The sequence below is a fragment of the Oryx dammah genome, unplaced genomic scaffold (genome assembly GCF_014754425.2).
Source record: "Oryx dammah isolate SB20612 unplaced genomic scaffold, SCBI_Odam_1.1 HiC_scaffold_22, whole genome shotgun sequence".
NCBI classification, from domain to species: domain Eukaryota; kingdom Metazoa; phylum Chordata; class Mammalia; order Artiodactyla; family Bovidae; genus Oryx; species Oryx dammah.
In genome coordinates, this window is record NW_024070206.1 from 30,347,181 (window position 1) to 30,367,773 (window position 20,593).

General features: G+C 41.3%; 1 protein-coding gene across 2 annotated transcripts in view; it reads right to left on the reverse strand.

Moving 5' to 3' along the window:
* The window catches only part of ZNF521 (zinc finger protein 521), a 313,802-nt gene extending 293,387 nt beyond the window's left edge, over nt 1-20,415 (reverse strand). For both annotated transcript variants that reach the window (XM_040264762.1, XM_040264761.1), the window contains exon 1: nt 20,283-20,415. In XM_040264762.1, the coding sequence (XP_040120696.1) occupies nt 20,283-20,322 (40 nt within the window). In that variant the 5' untranslated portion in view covers nt 20,323-20,415. The remainder of the gene's footprint in view (nt 1-20,282) is intronic.
* Between the last annotated feature and the right edge of the window lie 178 nt (nt 20,416-20,593).

Consider the following 20,593-nt stretch of genomic DNA (forward strand, 5'->3'; position numbering starts at 1 on the left):
AAGCACACTAGCTTAGGGAGAAAGTTTTGTTTTGAACAAGAAACATTAGTTTGCTGCAATGTAACAAGACTCATCTCTAAATTTTGAGATGATAAACTCCAATCTCATTCACAAAAATCAATTCAATATTACCACTTCTTTCTCTTTATTAGTGACTTTGCTTTCACTTTTGTTTTAATTGAGGAAGTTCCTCTTCTTAATTGCAATGATGTATTTGAAAGACAGGGAAAGTCGGTTTTGTCTAAAGGTTGTGAGTTAAACACAACATTTGGGGCATTATTATTCCACTAAATGGAATCATATCACCCAGGAACATGAAACATCTAGCTTTTTTTTTTTCCTTTTTCTCCTTCTGAAGGGCCAACTGGTTCTCAAACAAACTGGGGATCAAACTGTCATTAAAACATAGAGTGGAAAATGATTAAAAAAAAACATTTTAAAAGATTTTTTCTTTCCTTTCAAGCTAGCACACAAGTAAGTGGACAGCCCACATTTCTAAGAAATGATTCCATTCAGGAAGATAAGAAAGCAGTTTCTAAAGAACTTCGGTAACTTAATGGCTCAGCAACAAAGAAAGAAGGAAAGAGAAAGACTCTATAAAATAAGGTACATGTTTGTACAATGAAAGATCACAGCAAAAAGTGAGGCTGTGATTTATGGCTTATGAGCTATTACAAAATACAAGAAAATTTATGTGCAACTGGAAAAAAAGAAATTCATTTTGTTCCCCTCTAGTTGGGCTAATAAATTTGAAAATATAGGCAAACCTAAATGTCTAAATTTCCTTCAGTCTGATAAACAAAACAAAACAAAACAAAACAAAAAGCCACATAACCAAAAGTAAACTATAAAAATAGATCATTATTGATTAAGTACCATTTCTGAAACACTTTCCTTAAGGAATTTGAAACAAAGGAAATAAATGAGCATCCTTTTAAAAAACTTTTTAACTGCACTTTTTATTTCCTAGAACACAGCTACTTACATTTCCCTATGAGTTTAATCAATGTTTTTCTTTAGTTCTAATGCAATCTCTCCGAAAAGCAGATTTTAATAATGTACCTTTTCTTACAGAATGACAACCTTGCCAAATGTGCATTCCATCTGCATGGATCTGCAGACAAGTAATAAAGACACCAGTGTCATTAGCATAATCAATACACAATTTACAGAGCTACCCAGATAGAACTGAAAGTGAACGTGTATGCCATTATCTTAGTAACTATAAATTAATAGTCGCTTGTGGAAATACATTCCCACTTACATTGTTTCAATCCTGATTTGTCAAGAAATAAATATATATACATATATAGAGACATATTTCAAATGATGATTTATCATCAGACAATCCCCAAATATGCATAAAGTAAAATCAACTAAATCAATCAAACATAGGGCAGAATGGCTGATAAATACCCATAGTTAATCATTTTTTTTTACCATATGCTTTAATAAGCAGAATACACACACACACATATATATAAACATATTAATAAATAGATTTCACTGGAAAAGGAACATGCTCTCAGACGGTGAGCCAGGAGATCACACCCTATTTTCTGAAAAGAATAATAAGAACACTAAGCACTAATCTTGTCAATTCTACTACTTGCTGCTTGCAATTTTGAAAGTTTATATTTAACCAACATTTTTTAAAATACGTGCCATCTCTAAAACATCATCTCTAAGACATCAGAACTGGCATCATTTCTTCAGGGATGGTAATGGGTCGTGTCCAGTTCCCTCCACAGATGGCATCCATGTCCCACCAGCTCCCAGCACAGTGCATCCCCAACACGTGTGTCCATCTTGTCACAAAAACAAAGAAAATTTGCATGAAAAAGTAGCATATTTCAAATGGGAGAACACAGACACTGCTTTAGGACGGTAACCTGCCAGTGGGAAACATGAATTTCTTTTTCCCCTAGCTTTTCCGCACAGTGGATGGAAACCAGCTAATGCAACACTGGGGCTTCCCCGGTGGCTCAGTGGTAAAGAATCAGCCTGCCAGCACAGGAGACAAGAGTTCCATCCCTGGGTCGGGAAGATCCCCGGGAGGAGGAAATGGCAACCCACTCCAGTACTCTTGCCTGGAGAATTCCATGGACAGAGGAGCCTGGCAGGCTACAGTCCAGGGGGTTGCAGAGTCAGACACAATGTAGCAACTAAATAACAACATCCAGTATGACATTACAGGAAGCTGTTCAGCCCAAAGTCAGATATACTGCTCTAACTGCAGGCACCACCATCACTCACTGTCTCCTGTCACTCAGACTGGGGGAGAGCTCCACCTTCGCCTTTGAGGGAGAGCATCCAGAATGCCTTTCAAAGGCCACTGAACCTCTGCAAGGGGGTATTTCTGCTGAGATTTCACCAGCAATGGGAAAACACTCCTGGACCCCTCACTTGAGCACCCCATGCCCACTTCCTCAAAAATATCTCCCAGATCAGCTTTCTGAGGCATGCGATTTTTTTTTATCAGAAGCTAAAGCCTTGAAACTACTGAGCAACTGAACAACAATAAAGCCTTTATCACACAATTAAGGATTTGTTAGGTATCCACTGCTTTCAATTATCTCCTAGGTGTAACTGACTAATATCTTTTTTTTTTTTTTTCTTGTAGAAGTAACTTGTGGGAGGTGGAGTGAAATAGTAGAAGGAACTAAGATCAAAATGCTTAAAGCAAAAAAGAACACCAAAGGTGACTGTGGTGGCCGATGTTGGTTGCTCAGTTGTGTCCAACTCTTCGCAACCCCATGGACTGTAGCCCACCAGGCTCCTCTATCCATGGAATTCTCCAGGTAAGAATACTGGAGTGGGTAGCAATTTCTTTCTCCAGGGGATCTTCCTGACCCAGGGACCGAACCCGCATCCCCTGTGTATACTGCATTGCAGGCAGATTCTTTACCATCTGAGCTACCAGGGAAGCCCAAAAGGAGGCTTAGAGGTTTCATAACATGCAGAAGTCAAACACAAGTGATCAGGCATGGCATCCCTCAGATCAACTCACTGGGACACACTGGTGGTGCGTAGACCACACAAGTCTGAGACCTTGACAGCTAACACTAGACTAAGGAAGGCGATTCTCAGGGCAGGGGGCCCCAACTCTGGCTTGTGTTAAGCAGCTGAGAAGGATGGAAAAAGTCACTTTAGCATCCACAGTCTAGAACATGTACAGCCGTGAGAGGCCATTCCTAGAATCAGAAGTCAAGAGACTGAGACTCCTTCCTGTTCTGTCACAAAGCCATGGTGTGATTGGGATGGGGCTCAGAGGCTCCTCCAGTCTTGGAGACATCGGGGAAAATACAGCATCCTTGCCCCGCCTGGACCACTGCATCTCCCAGGCCCTAAACTAATCTCTAACAAGACCTCCAGCCCCAGACAATGCCGACCTATCAGGAAACTGAACAGCCACGCCAGCCCAGCCCTTTCAAAAGTGTCTTCTAGAATATCTATTTTAAATTATCTTGAAGTGGAATTTCTTTCATCACTTACTATCATTTAAGGATATTCCACTCATTAAAAGTGGCCTCGCACAATCCTCTTGACTCTCTCCACCCTGATTTTCAATTACTATTTCTTTCACTTCATTTAGCACTAAGGTTGAAGGAAAAAAAGTATAAATGGATATTTGAAAGTCGTCTGATCAGATGTATTAAGGTTTCTGGCTCTGTACAGAAAGACAACTTTATGACAGTTATCATTTAGTTAAAATAAAAAGACATGGTCGTGTCTACCCAGAGTATCAGACAAATGAGTGCTGAGGTCAACCAGCGGGCAAAGCACAGGCTGGGTTTCTAAAGCCCAAAGGGACAGTTGAGGCCCAGCAATCCAGGAGTGGGAACTGGGTGATTTCATGAACTAAGCACAGAGAGGGCTGGCGACTCAGTGAGCAAGGAAAGGCAAGGGGAAATAAAAAGAAAGCAAAATGAACCATTAGGACTTACTGCAGCAAAAATGGAGAAGAAATGAAGAGGAAAGAAAACTCAGACAATCGGCTCCCAAATAAGGTTTCCCACAAAATTAAAGCAGCAGCTAGACCCAGCCAGACACAGACTGGTAGGTAACAGCCAGACAGCAGACACATTCGGTCTTCACATCCCCTACTCATTCTGCTCCTACAAACACAGCTGAAGCCCAGAAGATGCTTCTAGATCAATTTACTGATGGGTATGGAGATACAGCGGAGAAGGTGATGGCACCCCCCTCCAGTACTCTTGCCTGAAAAATCCCATGGACAGAGGAGCCTGGTGGGCTGTAGTCCATGGGGTCGCGAAGAGTTGGACACGACTGAGAGACTTCCCTTTCACTTTTCACTTTCATTCATTGGAGAAGGAAATGGCAACCCACTCCAGTGTTCTTGCCTGGAGAATCCCAGGGACAGGGAAGCCTGGTGGGCTGCCATCTACAGGGTCACACAGAGTCGGACACGACTGACGTGACTTAGCAGTAGCAGCAGTACGGTGATACAGAAAATCATCCCCTTGTTCAACTAATTCCTTTGCAAACCCAAGCCCAGATTTACCTTTTTAATTTAAGGATTATTAATAAATCTACTATGATTAAACCTTCATAATGATATGTGAATTATTTGTCTTTAGCTCCTCTCCCAAGAACAATTAGCCTACCTTTGCAAATGAGCATTTAGCATCGGCCCTTTTGCAAAGAACCACAAAGACAAAGGCCTGATGTACCGAGAAGATGGCAGAGGCTCTAAAATTAATTAGCTCCACTTTATGTTTCCATTATCTTTTAATTGGAATTTCTGCAGGAATTTTTCCTTCAGAACTCTCTCTACACTGGCAGAACAAAGTGGAGCTTGGAATCAAGAGCTGCTTTGGCCAATGGGAAAGGACGTGTCATGGAGGACTGAATCCAACAAAGACATCCACAACGGACCCACCCAAGTCAGGTCTCTGAAAACTGTGTCCAGCCAGACAGGTACCTGGAAATCCAAAGAAAAGACATGTACCCATAGGATCAAGGGTTTCCCCCCAAAGCAAGAAGACCTTTGAGAATAAGAATAAGAAACATGAACTAGGTATTTCTTATCTGACAGAGACTATTCTAAGAGCTTATATGGATTAACTGAATTCTCACAACAACCCTATGTAATACCCTCACCTGGGGCTTCCGGGGGAGCTCAGCGGCAAAGAATCTGCCTGCAGTACAGGAGACATGGATTTGATCCCTGGGTCGGGAAGACCCCCTGGAGGAGAGCATGACGACCCACTCCAGTATTCTTGCCTTGAAAATCCCACAGGCAGAGGAAGCTGGTGGGACCATGAGGTTGCAAAGAGTCGGACGCGTTTAAAGCGATTGAGCACGCACACACAATCCCTCACTTACAAACACAGAAACTGTAGTTTCATATTATTTCATAATTTGCACAGGGTAAACAAGATTGAAATTTCAACTCAGGGAAACACTCCTGTTCTTAACCACCATACTTTATTGACCCATTATTAAATGTTTGCTAGTGAAAGTGTAAGTGAAGTCGCTCAGTCGTGTCCGACTCTGCCACCCCGTGGACTGCAGCCCACCAGGCTCCTCTGTCCATGGGATTCTCCAGGCAAGAATACTGGAGTGGGTTGCCATTTCCTTCTCCAGGGGATCTTCCCAACCCAGGGATCGAACCCAGGTCTCCCACATTGCAGGCAGATGCTTTAACCTCTGAGCCACCAGGGAAGCCCAAGCATCTATTTTATTTCCAAAAATATGCTTAGGTGCTGGATCCAGAAGGGTGAAGAGGGGCAGACAGGCTCTGATAAGTGTAATAAGAAGATGAAACTAAATAAATGATCAGGAAAAAGAAAAAACCTTCCTATGTCACACAAAATCTCTATGAGTTACAAGGAAAAGCCGTAAAAAACTGAAAATTAAAATATTTAAATTTATCTGTGGCAAAAGAAAAAGTAATTACCCACCCAGAAAGCCAAAAGCCAAACTAGGGAAATTATTTGCAGCATGTATATCAGAAAAAAGGACTAATTTTCTTATTAATATGAGCTGCTTTTTCAAATGAAAAGATAAAAGGGCAAAGGAAATAAAAAGGCAATTCACAGAAAAATAAATAAATGGTATATAAACATATTAAAAAATGTTTATAATTATAGAAATGTTCATTAAAATGTCAATGAAATACCAGTTTGTTTATTTCACAAGCCACATCAGTAAAGATAAAGTATTTAAACATAGGCAGTCTCTAATCCTGCTGCTAACAGCAGTGTGAACTGGTGTTACCTCTGTGGAGGGCACATTTGCAGGATCTATCAAAATGTTAAATGTGTGTTCTCTCTATCCAGCAATTCCATTTTTAGGAATTTACACCATGTACATAATCACACATGTTAGCAAGGATGGGTGTATGCTCATTGAAGCAACATTTGTAAATAGTAAAATAAATAAATTCAGTTCAGTCGCTCAGTCGTATCTGACTCTTTGCAACCCCATGGACTGCAGCACACCAGGGTTCCTTGTCCATCACCAACTCCCAGAGCTTACTCAAACTCATGTCCATTGAGTCAGTGATGCCATCCAACCAATTTATCCTCTGTCGTCCCCTTCTCCTCCCGCCTTCAATCTTTAAATGACAGAACACCATACAATGGATAGAGTTGTTAGAACAAAGGTGCTAAGTGTTGACATGGAGAAATTTTTAGAAAGCGCACTTAGGGAAGACAACACAGAGAGTACCACCTTTCGTTTGGGAATAAAAGGTATCCAAGATACCCACATAAATGCACTGCCATCTAAGAATGGTTCACTTCACTGCCAAAGGTCATTATCATTAAAATCCTCCTCCTCTCTAAATAACAGGGGTCAGATATTTCAAGAAGTCTTAGTGAGTTGCATTAAGGGGCAACACATCAACATCTCTGGCTTTTCGAAAGCTCACTTTCTGCCACTTGGATTTTACGAAAGGTCTACACAGGTACCTGCCTTCTCCAACTGAAAGAAATCCAAAGAGGATTTTTGATTTTAGAAAAGAAGGTGCAGTGGAAAAATAGCATTCAGCACATTTGTTTTGCAGCAAGTCCAGCTGTTATAAAGGCATTGCACACTCCCAGAGCAAGAGTGGCACCACCACACTCCGTTCCCAGGAACTACACTGAGCATCTCTGCATCAGGCCGCCAGAGCTTTGAACTGTGTCTGTGAGCATCTGTGCTTTATCTCGATTTATTTTGTGCATCTGTTAGCAAGATGTGTCCTAAGGTAATTGCTTCTTCGCTATATACCAGTCCCTATACAAAAGGTTTCATAGGAATGCTCTATTTCCAGACAGCTTGGGGGTGGGGGACTCTATTAGCCTGTCCAGGGTATAGACACCTCTCACTATCACCTGGCTTGGAGAATTAAGTGGATGGCGATAAGGGTTGGATATATGCAGATTCAAACATCCTCTCACAGACTGTCTGTTGGGAATTCATGAATAATACCACCATGAATAGAGACAACAGAACTGTCAAAAAAATGTGCGCTGAAAGTGAAAAAAAAAATGTTGATAGGTAGATTACTGGTTTTTATCATCTTTCTACAGTTTTTCTATGTAATTTTTAAATCAAGAATATACTCATGAATTGTTGATGCATTGTCATATTCTAATATTTACCAAGTTCCTTGATGTGGAAATTGTGCTAAGAATTTGCAAAGATCATAAGCAGAAATATATTACATGATTCGTATATATCGAGGTAAAATGGAGAAAACAGTTTTAAATTGTCTAATGATGCCAAATGAATGAGTTTATCCCATAAAGAAGGCTGAGTGTTGAAGAATTGATACTTTTGAACTGTGGTGCTGGAGAAGACTCTTTAGAATCCCTTGGATAGCAAGGAGATCAAACCAATCATTCCTAAAGGAAATCAACCCTGAATATTCACTGGAAGGACTGATGCCAAAGCTGAAGCTCTAATACTTTAGCCACCTGATGTGAAGAACCAACTCATTGGAAAAGACACTGACTCTGGGAAAGACTGAATGCAAAAGGAGAAGGAGGCGGCAAAGGATGAAATGGTTGTATAGCATCACCGACTCAATGGACATGAGTCTGAGGAAACTCTAGGAGAAAGTGAAGGACAGGGAACCTGGCGTGGTGCAGTCCATGGGGTCACAAAGAGTCAAACATAACTTAGTGACTGAACAACAACAACATACCATTTTTAAACAGCATTTTAAGAATTATAAGAAATCCAGATATTTGGAAGAATAAATAGATCTAAGTGATGAAAAAATCAACGAATAGAGTTTACATAAAGTGGAAAAAACAGCCCATATACAAAGGATGGCCAGAACTTGTATACAAGCTAGTCATGTGCAAATAATATAACAGATACCATCTGTATGAATTGCAAGTACACGGTTACAAACCTAAGTATAGTTTGGAGCTACACAACCTTAAGAGGGACACATGGGCTCCGAAAGTAAAGAATCTGCCTGTAATGAAGATGACTTGGGTTCGATCCCTGGGTTGGAAAGATCCCCTGGAGAAGGGAATGGCTACCCTCTAGTACTCTTGCCTGGAGAACTCCATGGACAGAGGAGCCCGGTGGGCTACAGTTCATAGGGATGGAAAGTTACTCAACCGGACACAGTTAAGTAATTAAATTCTATTCTATTCTAAGAGGGACACAGAGTCATCTAAACATGTCTTCACAGACTGTTAGCTCTGTGAAAACCACGAACAACTGGGTCTGACTTGTTCCTTAGCACCTGACACGTAACTGGTGCTCAGTAAGAATTCTCATAGAATCATGAGCATGCTCAATAGTTTGGATTTAAAAACACATTAAACCTCAGATTTGGTTTGAAAGTGCTTCCTTCAGGATCCTTTCCTGACCTCACTCATATCTTTCTGAAATGTGTGCATAACACCCACGGTTTTCCCTCCACCTAATTATAAATTACTAATATCTGTTGAATCGTGTATTTAATGGGTTTCCATTGCTTGACTGTGGCTTCACAAGAACACAGACCCTGTCTGTCTCCTTCACAGCATCCCCAACTCCTAGCACTCTCAGATTGGAAAATGATGAATGTGCAGTAAGTATTTGTTTATTAAACACATGAGTGCATGAACGCCTTTGTAAGTTTATTTGCTTACTATCTAGTTTTAGGATATGGGGATTCAAAGAGAATAAAACACTGAACGCTGCTCTCAAAGGGCTTATCAACAAACCAGAAAACCAAGTTAGTGTCATAGTTTCTACAGTATATCAGCTATGGAAGAGATAATAAAGAGACAAGGCATTTTAACTCCGGCAGGTCAGAAAAAGCCCCACAGAAGATGTGAGATGAACCTTAAGAAAATGAAAACAATATGCAAACCCTTATCATGGTACAAAACCAACCTGAGCATCCACAATCTAAGCCTAGAGGAAAGAAGCTAGGAAAATCATTAAAGGTTTGAGAAATGTTGCTTTATGAAAATGGTACTAGCATTTGGGCAAGTGGATGGACATGAATTGAAGATGAGGAACCAGTGTAAGTCAAACTAAATTAAAATGCTATCTTTAAAGCAAAACACTTTCACCTTGTACAGCTGCAGGTTCACAGCTATTCCCACTGCAAAAATCCACGTGAGAGCCAGGCAAACATAGAGTTGGTCACTCACTCCCACACACACAAATTCTAGACCAAAGAAGCTGCTGCTATTAGGGTTGCTCCAAGTAAGATATGACAAACCCCTAGTGGGGTGAATTGGTCACTGGCCCAAGGTTCTTCTCTAGAACCTGCAAACTGCTCTATGGAAATTGCAAAATTTGAACTGAGTGTGAACTGAACTTTATAAGGGCTTCCTTATAAAGGCCCTGAGAATGGTTTCGCGTGTAACACATGTGTCTTTCTACGTTAGCTCCTTAAATAGAGAGTCTGGACAAGAAATCACAGTGAGAAGTTAAGACCATCTAACCTCTGCTGTTTGATTTTTTTTTTCCATCAGCTACAACTCAATCAAGTTCACAATTTTAAAAGCATGCCTGCCCCATTAATATGAATTATTGATCAACTTGCAAGAATTACAATTTCTCAATATGAGAATTCTATGATGTTAGAGAAGGGAACTCAGAAGTCATCAACACATTTCTTTGGTTAAAAAAATAATTAATGATTTTGGTTCCATGGACATTTACTGAGCACTTAGGACAAGTCAGGCACCTGACTGAACCCCTCTTGGCCTGAGGGACCCAGAGGCAAAGACAGAGCTGGGAAGCCATCCCAGGGTGGGCCAGCCCATTGCACTCATATTGGATTTCAAAATATGCAAATCAGCAAATATAAAAAAACATTTAACAGGAGCTATAAAATGGTGTTATTATCTTGTAATGGTTTTATTTTGAAGATTATAAATTTGGTATAATGATACAATACTTACATAAAATGACCTATGTGATTTTGGAGGAGGCAAAAGGGATTTCCTATGAATCGTCCTTTTCTCCGGTCAGTTACACTCCCCCATCACCACTGATTGTGCACTCACGTCTATGAACATGAAGCCCATCAAGACATCCACTATCATTATCCCTAAATTGTCCTATGCTTAAGATCTATGACTCTGTAAAAGTTTATTTCAAGGCATTCACCTATTTCCCTGGGGAAAAATAATTAAACCTGCATTGTGGACGTTTCAATACCAACTTGTTTCATTCTTTAGTGTTCTATTCCTGAATATTTAATGGAATGAATTCCTCTTGACTTGTTTCACCTCAATTTTGTAGAGGAGGGACTCCTAACTGAGGCTTTGTTTCACTATTTTTGAATAATACACACATTCTCCAAGAGCCTCCAATTATTTCAAGAATGCCACAAATTCTCTGAAAATTTTACAAAATTCCCTTCAGTATCTCACTATTAACTTCTGGAAACATTATCTAGATTATTATTAGAAACATTATTATTAGAAACAATTACCTAGATCTTTTAGGAGGGCTGAAAGATTTTGAAAAATCCAAAAAGAGTTGGAAACAAATATTCTATATATTTAGTGGTTTCAATTTAAGTGAGTATATCTAACTCTTAATCATAAGAGAAAACAAAGCTCACTTTTCTCAAAAAGGATAACTCACCAAACTTTTAGTGCCAAAAATATTTTTGAAGATCATTTTATCTAACTTTTTAAACTGACCCAACTTGCTAAAGAGTAAATACCATACATGCTAAAAAAGAGTATATACCAAACACACATATCTCCCACCAGCTGCATGGTGGCCTTCTCCTAAATTCAAAAGCAATGGAAAGTACTTAAAACCTCATCCAATTTCCTAGACTATAATCCTTCATAAGAGCCAAGCTTATGTCTAGTTCACAACTGAATATCTGGAACCAGCAGTGTGCATGGACAAATGAGCACTAGAAAAAACAAACAAAAAAGAGCTTGTTGAATCATTAAATGAGCCCCTTTGGTCTACAGAGAAGAAATCTGAACCTGGAGAACAGAGGGTAAGTAACTTGCCAAAAAGTGCAGACAGCAAATAAGAGCTCACCCTCTGTGAGCCATCTCCACTGCACAGCCATCTCCTTACAAGCACACTAATATCCAAGTCACAATACTTAGGACCATAGCTAATTGTTTCTGTTTTTATTCTCAACTCTTTCCAGGAATTAATATGCATTCCCTTGAGTCCACAGTTCTTTTTCACTCCTGCCTAATGGCCGCAAAAAAGTGCATCTAACTTTTCCTTTTGCACAGTGACAGCCCCAAACCAGTCTCCACATGGCAATTTCAGACTCTGTACATCAGTTAATGAACAAAACATTCACTCAAACTCATGATGGCATCACCTTCCCAACTAATAGTGCTCTCTCAGCTTTACTGATACTCGATAGATAGAGTGATGTTTGTGAATACTTAATTGCCTTTTTAAAAATGTATAAAAAATAAGAAAAGACTAAATTGTGAATACTACTGACAGAAAGGGTATGCCTAATAAACTTCTAACAATTGAGACACACTCAATCAATAGAAGTGCTGAAAGCAATTACTATTTACTCAAATTCACACAGGCTTCCCAGGTGGCACAGTGGCAAAGAATCTGCCTGCCAATGGAAGAGACATAGGAGGCTCAGGTTTGACCCCTGGGTTGAGAAGATCCCTTGGAGTGCAACCCACTTCAGTATGCTTGCCTGGAAAATTCCATGAACAGAGGGGTCTGGCGGGGTACAGTCCATGGGATTGCAAAGAATCAGACACAACTGAGTGCGCGTGCACGCACACACACACACACACACATACACTCATACATATACTAGACCTGATCTGGTTCTATTGTGAAAGAAAAGAATAGTATCAAGGAACATGCCTGAAATACTAGGATTTATTTCTAAAAGTCAATATATTGTTTTAAAAGTTGTAATTTTTTAGAGTCCTGCTCACAGCACCCCCTACAGTACTGCAATTTATCATTCAACTTATGGACCCTTCAGCTCTTCACGGGTTTTCACAGTTGTACTCTATATGAATATATGGGGCTGTCTATACTTGAGAACAAGAACCCTTATCACCTTCATTCTAGTCAGGTAAATAACTTTCCATCATAATGCACTGATGGGACAAGAAATTTGGGGAAAAGCCAATCTTGATAAAGAGAGGAGAAATAACTTCAGTGAAATAATTAATTTCAATGGTACACTGACTTTAATTCCTAAAAGGAAACTCTATTCTTTACAATGATGCCAATTTTTATTAGGCCAAATCCAATTCAATCCATTTTTTTTCCTTAAAAAGTGATTAATACATATGAATTTGGTGACCAAACTGTATTTTAAATATAACATCAGAGTATGTTTGTGTGTGTGTCTATTTCCTATTGAGTTGTGATAACTGAAACCATTTGATTTCACATATATAAAAATGTTGTTGAAAGCGAAATACCAAAACATAACTCCTGCAGAATTAGGAAAATGAATATTCTGAATGTCCATCACTGGACCATATTCAGTGGGAGACAGCTATGCTTTTGCATGAACAGTATATGTTTTCCAAACCAAATCACCTTTGTTTGAAAGCAGGACTTTAAATGCTCGACACGTGTTCAACACATCATACAGTTGACAAATTTACATATATATTTTTCGTTTCAGAATTTTTCAAAGCATTTACTATCCCATAAAATTAAAATATATGGTGTCCAACAATAATAATTTTTAAAGGTATGCATTTATCCTTTTGTCTTTCAGTCTTCCAAGAAAGCAGAATTTCTAGACAGTCATATTTGAATCTGGATTTTTTTTTTTAATGAGAAAATTATAAACCTCTGCAATCAGGCATTGAGAGTAGAAATGCCAACTGTAGTGTGTGCTGCCATTACGATGTTACCCCCAGATCAGCTCAGTGCCTGTAGCTGTGGCAGGGTCCCCAGACAGCCGGATGACTGCTGCTTGATCATTATCCCCGCTAAAACTGAAGCTACTGAAGTTTTAAAGAATTCGTATCTTACTGAATTTCTTTCATCTCTAATAATTACTAAACTGGCATAATTACTTATACTAGAGGTGGAGTGTGATGCATGCTAAAAGCCCAAGCTGCCTAAAATTAAAGTTTAAAAAAAAAAAAAAAGCCACGACTCTACTTAGTTTTCAAAGATTTATCTTGTGTCAGGCTTTTATGCCAAGAGTTGCATAATTATTTAAACCATTTAAAAGCTTTCTTTACACTATTTGATTAATACTATAACAGAGCTATTTAAATTTACTAATGTTAACTTTAATGTTTAAGTTTTAATTGCTTTGTAATAAAATTGTTGCAGAGCGTATTTCAAATCAGACAAGTACACTTTCATTATAGCAAACAAGGTATATGCAATCCCAGCTAGTGTACTGTTGTAATCCCAAAACAAAAAACAGGAACATATTTCAGATTTAATTGAAATTGGATTAGAAACTTGCGTGCATTCCCCCCTCCCCATCCTCACCCCCCCACAGAACTAACTTTAACCTTTGACAGCACAACAGGAGTCAATGGAGAAAAAAATTAAATACATCTGGGAAAATTCTTAGCCAGAATATCAGCCTTTGTATCAAAATCTCATTCAATACAAGAGCATTCTACAACATATTACTTAATGTCAATATTTATATTTTAAACAATCCATAAGGCTTCTAAAATATATTTCAAGTGTTGCAAGTCTCAAAATCATTTTCTCTAAAAAATAAAAGTTCAACATGGTATCCATTAAATCCAGCCATAAGGAATGTATTCTATGGCAAGAGAATTAGTGACATTAAACCAGTAATGTGAATTCTGTCAGATGAATTAATAAAGCACAGTAATAGAAAAACCAGATCTTTCATAAAATTCTTAATTGATCTTGGTAGAATTGCTCTTTTCTACTGTCAAAACCTCTTTCTCCTGATTGCCTGGTTTTACATCAAAATGAAAACTCAAGTAAGTATTTTGATGTTTTGATGTGTGTCAACAAGTATTTCACTAGAATTTACCTGATTAGCCAATTCTCAAAAACAGATTTCCTCTAAAAATAAAAGGGAGCAAAAGTGTTCCTATAAAATGAAAAGAAATACCCTACAAATATGCTATAGGACTTGCAATGACCCAAACAAGCAAGCAGAAAGAACTAAGTATAATTACTGGAAGCAAAAAGTTGAAAAATTCTGTCATCACTATTAGGCATCACTGCTGTCAATAACTACAATGGATTTTAAGGGATATGGAAATACTCTGGCAAAACAAAAAAGAAAAATTATTAACAGCTTGCTTTATAAAAAGCTGCTAATCTCGAATCCCTTTGTAATTTCATTTTTACATGTATGCTTTTATGTTCCATATCCTATGTTTCTCCCTTTTTGGACTGGATGAATATAAGCCAACAATCCACTCACGCATCAAACAGATGTTTTTGTTTTTAAGGCCAAGTGGAATCTTATGAATTTTTGTCCCCTCCCTTTAAGAAGATGCTGCCAGAACTGCTGAAATTGTGAAACTAGCATTTTAGAAAACACTCATTGGACCATCAGTTCTGCAAGTTTGACTAGCACTCATGGGATGTGTGCCAACAGTAATTGCTGTTTTTGTTTATGTCAGATTGTCTACTGATTGGACTATAATCAATTTAACAACTTCAACATCTAGTCAGTATAATTTAGAGGTGGAAGAGGGAAGGAATAGTGCCTGCTTGATAGATGCAGAAAAGTCCAACTGCAACTGTTGGAAAAGGGTACAAGCACTCAGCTTCTGAAGAGTTTCCAATAACCAGGCTTTTTAGCATCCATATTCAAAAGTAAATGCACACGTAGCTGTGTGCTACAGAATTAGTAATTTGCCCTCACAATTATGAAAAGGAACATATATATATATCTCTTTCCTAAATATTAAAAAAAACTTACCTGAGGTTAAATCTAGTTATTAAAAAAGGGAGTCATGCTTCATTTGTTTAAAAATAGTTCTGAGCAAAAATCTATATTGCAGACTTTAATTAAGTCTTTTTTTCTTACTATGGCATCATTTCCAAAACCCAAACTGAATCTCTAGTGATAAATATTTTTTTAGAAAAGAAATATAACATACCGTGAGTAAGAGAATCACTTTCTTTTGTTTTTTTAGTTATATTTCACCTGTCTACCTGTAAGAAAATGTATTTTTGACTTTGAAAATAAATGTGTTTAAATAATGACTGGAGAGTTTAATGTTTCTATTAAATTTAGGAGGTAGTACAAGCTCCCTGCAGTGGCTCTTTTAACACCTACAATTTCAAGAGCTTTTCCACCAGAGAATACAGCCTAATAGATACGTTTTCTGACTTTCAAAAGGTTATGGATTTAAAACCCATCGCCTTTTCTTTCAAATTCTATAGTTTACATTTCTTCTTTAAATTGCGAACCGAATTTTTGCCACCTCATTATATTTCTAAATAAATTACTTCTCCTTAAAAGAAAAAAAGAGCCACTTTATAAGTACAAAAGAAGGTAAATGGGAAAAAGGAAAAAGGTCAATTCTAAGTGTGATAACTTCGAAATGTGCCAAGTTACAAAGGGTTAGCTACTGTGACAGCCAAGTTAAACAAGGTATTTTGGGGCTGTCTTTCTGCCTGGTTCCCACCATTCTCTCTAGAGACCCCTGGTATGGGTTTATGAACACCTGAGGGTCCAGATATCCTAATTGTGCTTTGTGTTTAACTTGGCCATTTAAATGTCTAAGTGCTCCCCTCTCTCCTGCCCAGCTTTATAACTTGGCTCTTACTGAATATCTCACACCTTGATGAAGTAGACCACTTTTTCCTTCTCATGAGTGCTTTTTTGGAGTAAATTTCCAAAAAACAATGTTTTTAGCAGGTTAAAGGCTTGAGAAACTTCCATCAGAGAAGCACCACAAGAAACAGACTAAAGAGCCATCAAGGAAAAATAGAAATAGGTCACAATTGACCAATTTGATGCCACTGATTTGCTATCTTAGAAAAGCTGACAGCAGAATTATTTTCAGGCAGGTAATCTACTCACATCTCATATCTACTCTTAGGAATGGAGATAAATATCCAACTAATACAAATGGGGTAGAGGGTGACTTATTTCATTGCCTGACCATCCATGCCTCTACATACTGGCTTTGAGACTCTGTGTCATTAGACAGAAAGGGTTATTCTGAAGATTCGTAGCATAAGGACAGAATAAGTTTCTTGACTTTGTGTGTGGACTGAGAGAATTTTGATGCTAGGGCTTTGAGAGGCAGAAGGGATCAAAGAGTTCCATGTTTCAAAATACAGTTCACAGTCTTCACAAATAGAAAAATGAATATTTTTGGTGTACAAGTTTTAATGCACTTTGGAGGAGGTAAGGAGACCCAGCAGGGTATGCTCCCCTGCAGCCAGAAACCTGGTACCCTCTCCCAGGAGTTGGGTTATTAGGACAATGACACAAAAGTTTGCTGCAAATAAAAAATCCCTGTATAATTTTAAAGTAAACATAATCATTCTTTCGAAATACTAAATTTCTGAGAGTACACAAAATGAATTCAACTATTAATAGAATTTTTGGTAGTATTAATAGTTTTGGGTAGAAAAACTACCATTAAGCATTTGGTTGAAAACAAAAACTTTCAACTTGACTGTCATTTTTTAATGTTTGTACCTGCCTTATGTAAACTACTCCCCTGAGATAGTGGTTTCAAATTGTGATATCAGAAGTGACAGACATATCAGGAATATCTTTTAAACCTTGTTTGTTAAAGAAATAGTATGGATGGAGACAAGTTGGAGACTGAATGCAGAAGTTCATGTTTTATTTAGAAGGGCACATCACATTTTCATGGTTTCCACTGTCTCCTTCAAATTGGTATAACCTGCAAGGTTTTGAAATACTGTCACTCGGCTAACAAAATCACCATTTTTATCTCTTAGTTGCAAAACTACTAATCAGTTCTTCATAAAAGAAACTTAAAATCAAAGCTGTCTTTCTATGCCTGCTGACAGTAAAGTGTAGCTCATTGCTTATTATTATGCCAGAATATCTGTCATAATAATAGCTCCCTGGCTTTTCTATGATCCAAGTGTGACCTTCCCGACAATCTAATGAACAGAACACTCCTCAAATACATTTTGAAAACATGGAGACCCTTCCTGGAAGACACAGGGAAAGGAAAATAGTGAAGAAAAGGCCAGGTATTTAACAGGAGCCACCTAGAAAGCCATTCTACTGCTCCAAACTCGATACTAATATCACAATGGCTTATCTGACATTGCTCATCTCAATGTGTGTTTTTCCAGGTAAATGCATACCCTGAAGAAAAACAAACCCACTCTTCAGTGAGGACTGTACTATTTTTATGCCTGTCTTCAGCTTCTCACCCCAAAGCTCAGCCAGCCCACCTGAGGCCATTCCCTCTTCTGGGAGCCTCCCAAGCAGCTGACAGAGGAGAACGCCACTGTGTTCCGTGCCCACACAGAAAATGGAAGCTAAATCTTTGTTTTTGATGTAAATATTTTATTTAGAACTTGGCAGTTGAAACACAGATGCTGCTTCTTCATGGAAAAGATACTGGGAATGTTTTTGCGATATGACATTTCAACAAAAGAATAAAATGCCCTCTAACTCATTTTTCCCTACCATTTTTCTTTCCTTTTGCTTATTAACTTAAGGATTGCACAGGTCTCGGTCCCAGTTATTTTGCAATTCGACTTGTCAAAGACTGCCTTGCGAATACCGCCAACTGACAGCTTCACTGACCGCCCATAAAATCCTCCATGCAGGAGAATAAATCTTCTTTAGGAAGCCCGGGGAACACATGCACCACAATCAACAGAACTTTACCCGGAATTCACTCCAAAGGCAGGCGAGCCGACTGCCCAGAAACTGCAGATGAACTACCGATCATGCAAACTTCAATAAACTTTAAAAAAATAATAATAAATAAAAAGCCTCCCCTCCCCATCGCTGAGGTTTCTGAAGCCTCCAGCAGCTCTTAAACCCGGGCTGACATCAAACTCTCCTCTCAAACTCGGAAAGTTCTTTCCAAGTGACGAGGAAGAGGTTCGTCCCCGGTACTTGGCTCAGAGTGACTCCGAAGGAAGCTGAGCGTCTCCCAGCAAGTTCCCCCAACGCGAGCGTCGTCCGCCGTTACCCTGACACCCGCGCACGCCCCAGGCGTTTGCTTTTTCACCCTCCATGCCTGCATCTTTCAGGCCCTCGGTCCAGGTTTTCCCAGAAAATGTGTGGCCCACGTGAGTGGAAATGACCACAAAAACTGTGTGAAGACACACGCCAGGAATTCATCTCGTTTTCAAACTCAAACTTCTCTGCTTCAAGAAAAAAAGAGAGAGAGAGAGAGACCGTTCCAATCTCCGAGGCCCTCCCCCACCCCGGCCCTTCCCCGGAGAAGAAAGGGCTTTGTGTGTGCGGTGAGGGCTCCGTTCGTCGAGTTCATAAATACACACCGGCGGGGGCCGGGGGCGCGTGGGACGCGCGGCTCCCACCCCTCCGCCACCAGCGGCCGAGTCGGGAGCCCCGGGCGGCAGAAACAAGGCAGACTTGGGCGCCGGGGGCCCGGGCAGCCGAGGAGGAAGAAGATGCTGCGCCGCCGCCGGGGACCCGAGGGCGGGGCCGGGCCGCGCGGACCTCGGCGGGACCCCACGGGCCCCGGCGGGCCCACAAGCCGCCCTTTGTCCTCCGCCTCTGGGGTCGCGGGGCCCTCGGTCGCCGACAGCCGTCGCCTCCCCCCGTGCGCTCGGCCCGTTTCCACGCCTGGCCTGCCCGCACCTCCTCCGGTCCTCGCGCTCCGCCGCGCGCCCTCCCCACACTCCGGCCTCTGAGCGCCCGATCTCCCGGCTTCCAGCGGCCGGCCGCCCCCGGTTTCCCGGGGAGGAGGCTCGGGAAGGTAGAGAAGGAGGGGGAGGGGGCCGCCACGTGACTCCCCTCGCCACATTCCACCACAGCCACCAGATCGATAACTTCTGTGTCCCCCGCCCCCAACCACCCCGCTGCAGCCAGCCGGTGCGGCCCCCCCGCCCCGCCAAATCCGCCCCCCCTCCACGCGCAACCCGCAAACTTCCCTCTCTACCGGGGACCACGGAGTGCTGGACCCCATCGCGCCGAGCAAAAGACCGAAGGGGTCAGCCGGACGAGCAGGGGCCAGGGGGTGGTCAACTTTCTCTGAACGGCCGACAAGGGTGCTCTGGGGCTGAAGCGGGGGCCGGGCCCCGCGCGCCCGCGGGCAGTCTCCCCGCGATTGTTTACACGGGCTACGCGCCTAGGCGAACCCGAGCGGGACGCGGGCGGGGAGGCGGCGGCAGCTGTGTCCTGGCCCTGGCGTGGCCGGGACCCCGGGCCACGTTAGTAGTGAGCAGAGGCTGCTCACCCCTTCTTCGGGAAGACTTTTTTTTTTTTCTTCCAAAGAAAGGAAAAAAGAAGCACCGCACGGTTTTGCATATTTATTCTTCGCGAAAACACACAACAGAAACTTTTTTCCTGCAGCCCAGATGTAGACTCAGACAGAGGATCTTTTTTTTTTTCCTCCCTCTCCGGATGGTCTTTTCTTTCTCTCCTCGTTTGTTTTTTTGTTTGTTTGTTTTGGTTATCTTTTCTTGCCCACTTTGCACCGCCACCCTATTTGGGAATCCTCCTCCCGTCTTCCCGTCTCCCCCCACCCCACAACCCCGATCCATCACCCTAACTCCACCTGGGGGCTAAACAGGGGAGGGGAGAGCGCGCGTCCCCGCACTCACTCACACTCACGCGCGCACACGCCTCGCGGCCACGCAGTCCTAGCTCCGCTACCCACAGTGACACCCGCGGCTGGGGGAGGAAAGCGGGGCGGGGAGGGGTGGGGGGGGGTCCTCCTTACCTTTGAGGGATCTCGGTTTCGCTTGCTTGCGGCGAGACATCCTAAAAGCAAACAGCTGAAGTTGTTTCAATTCAGCCCTGTAAGAAACTACACTTCCTCGTGGCCGCGCGCCCCTCGCGCCGCGGCGCCTCGCGCCCTCGGCTCGGCCTCCCTCGCGCCCTCGCTCCGCGCTCCGCTCCTCGCTCCGGTCCTGCTCGCGCTCGCGCGCGGGGCTCGCGGCTGCCCGGGCTCCGCGCTCTGCACGGCGGCGGCGACGGCTGCACCAAACTTTCCCAGCCTTCGACCCCCCACCCCCAACCTCAAAAAAAAAA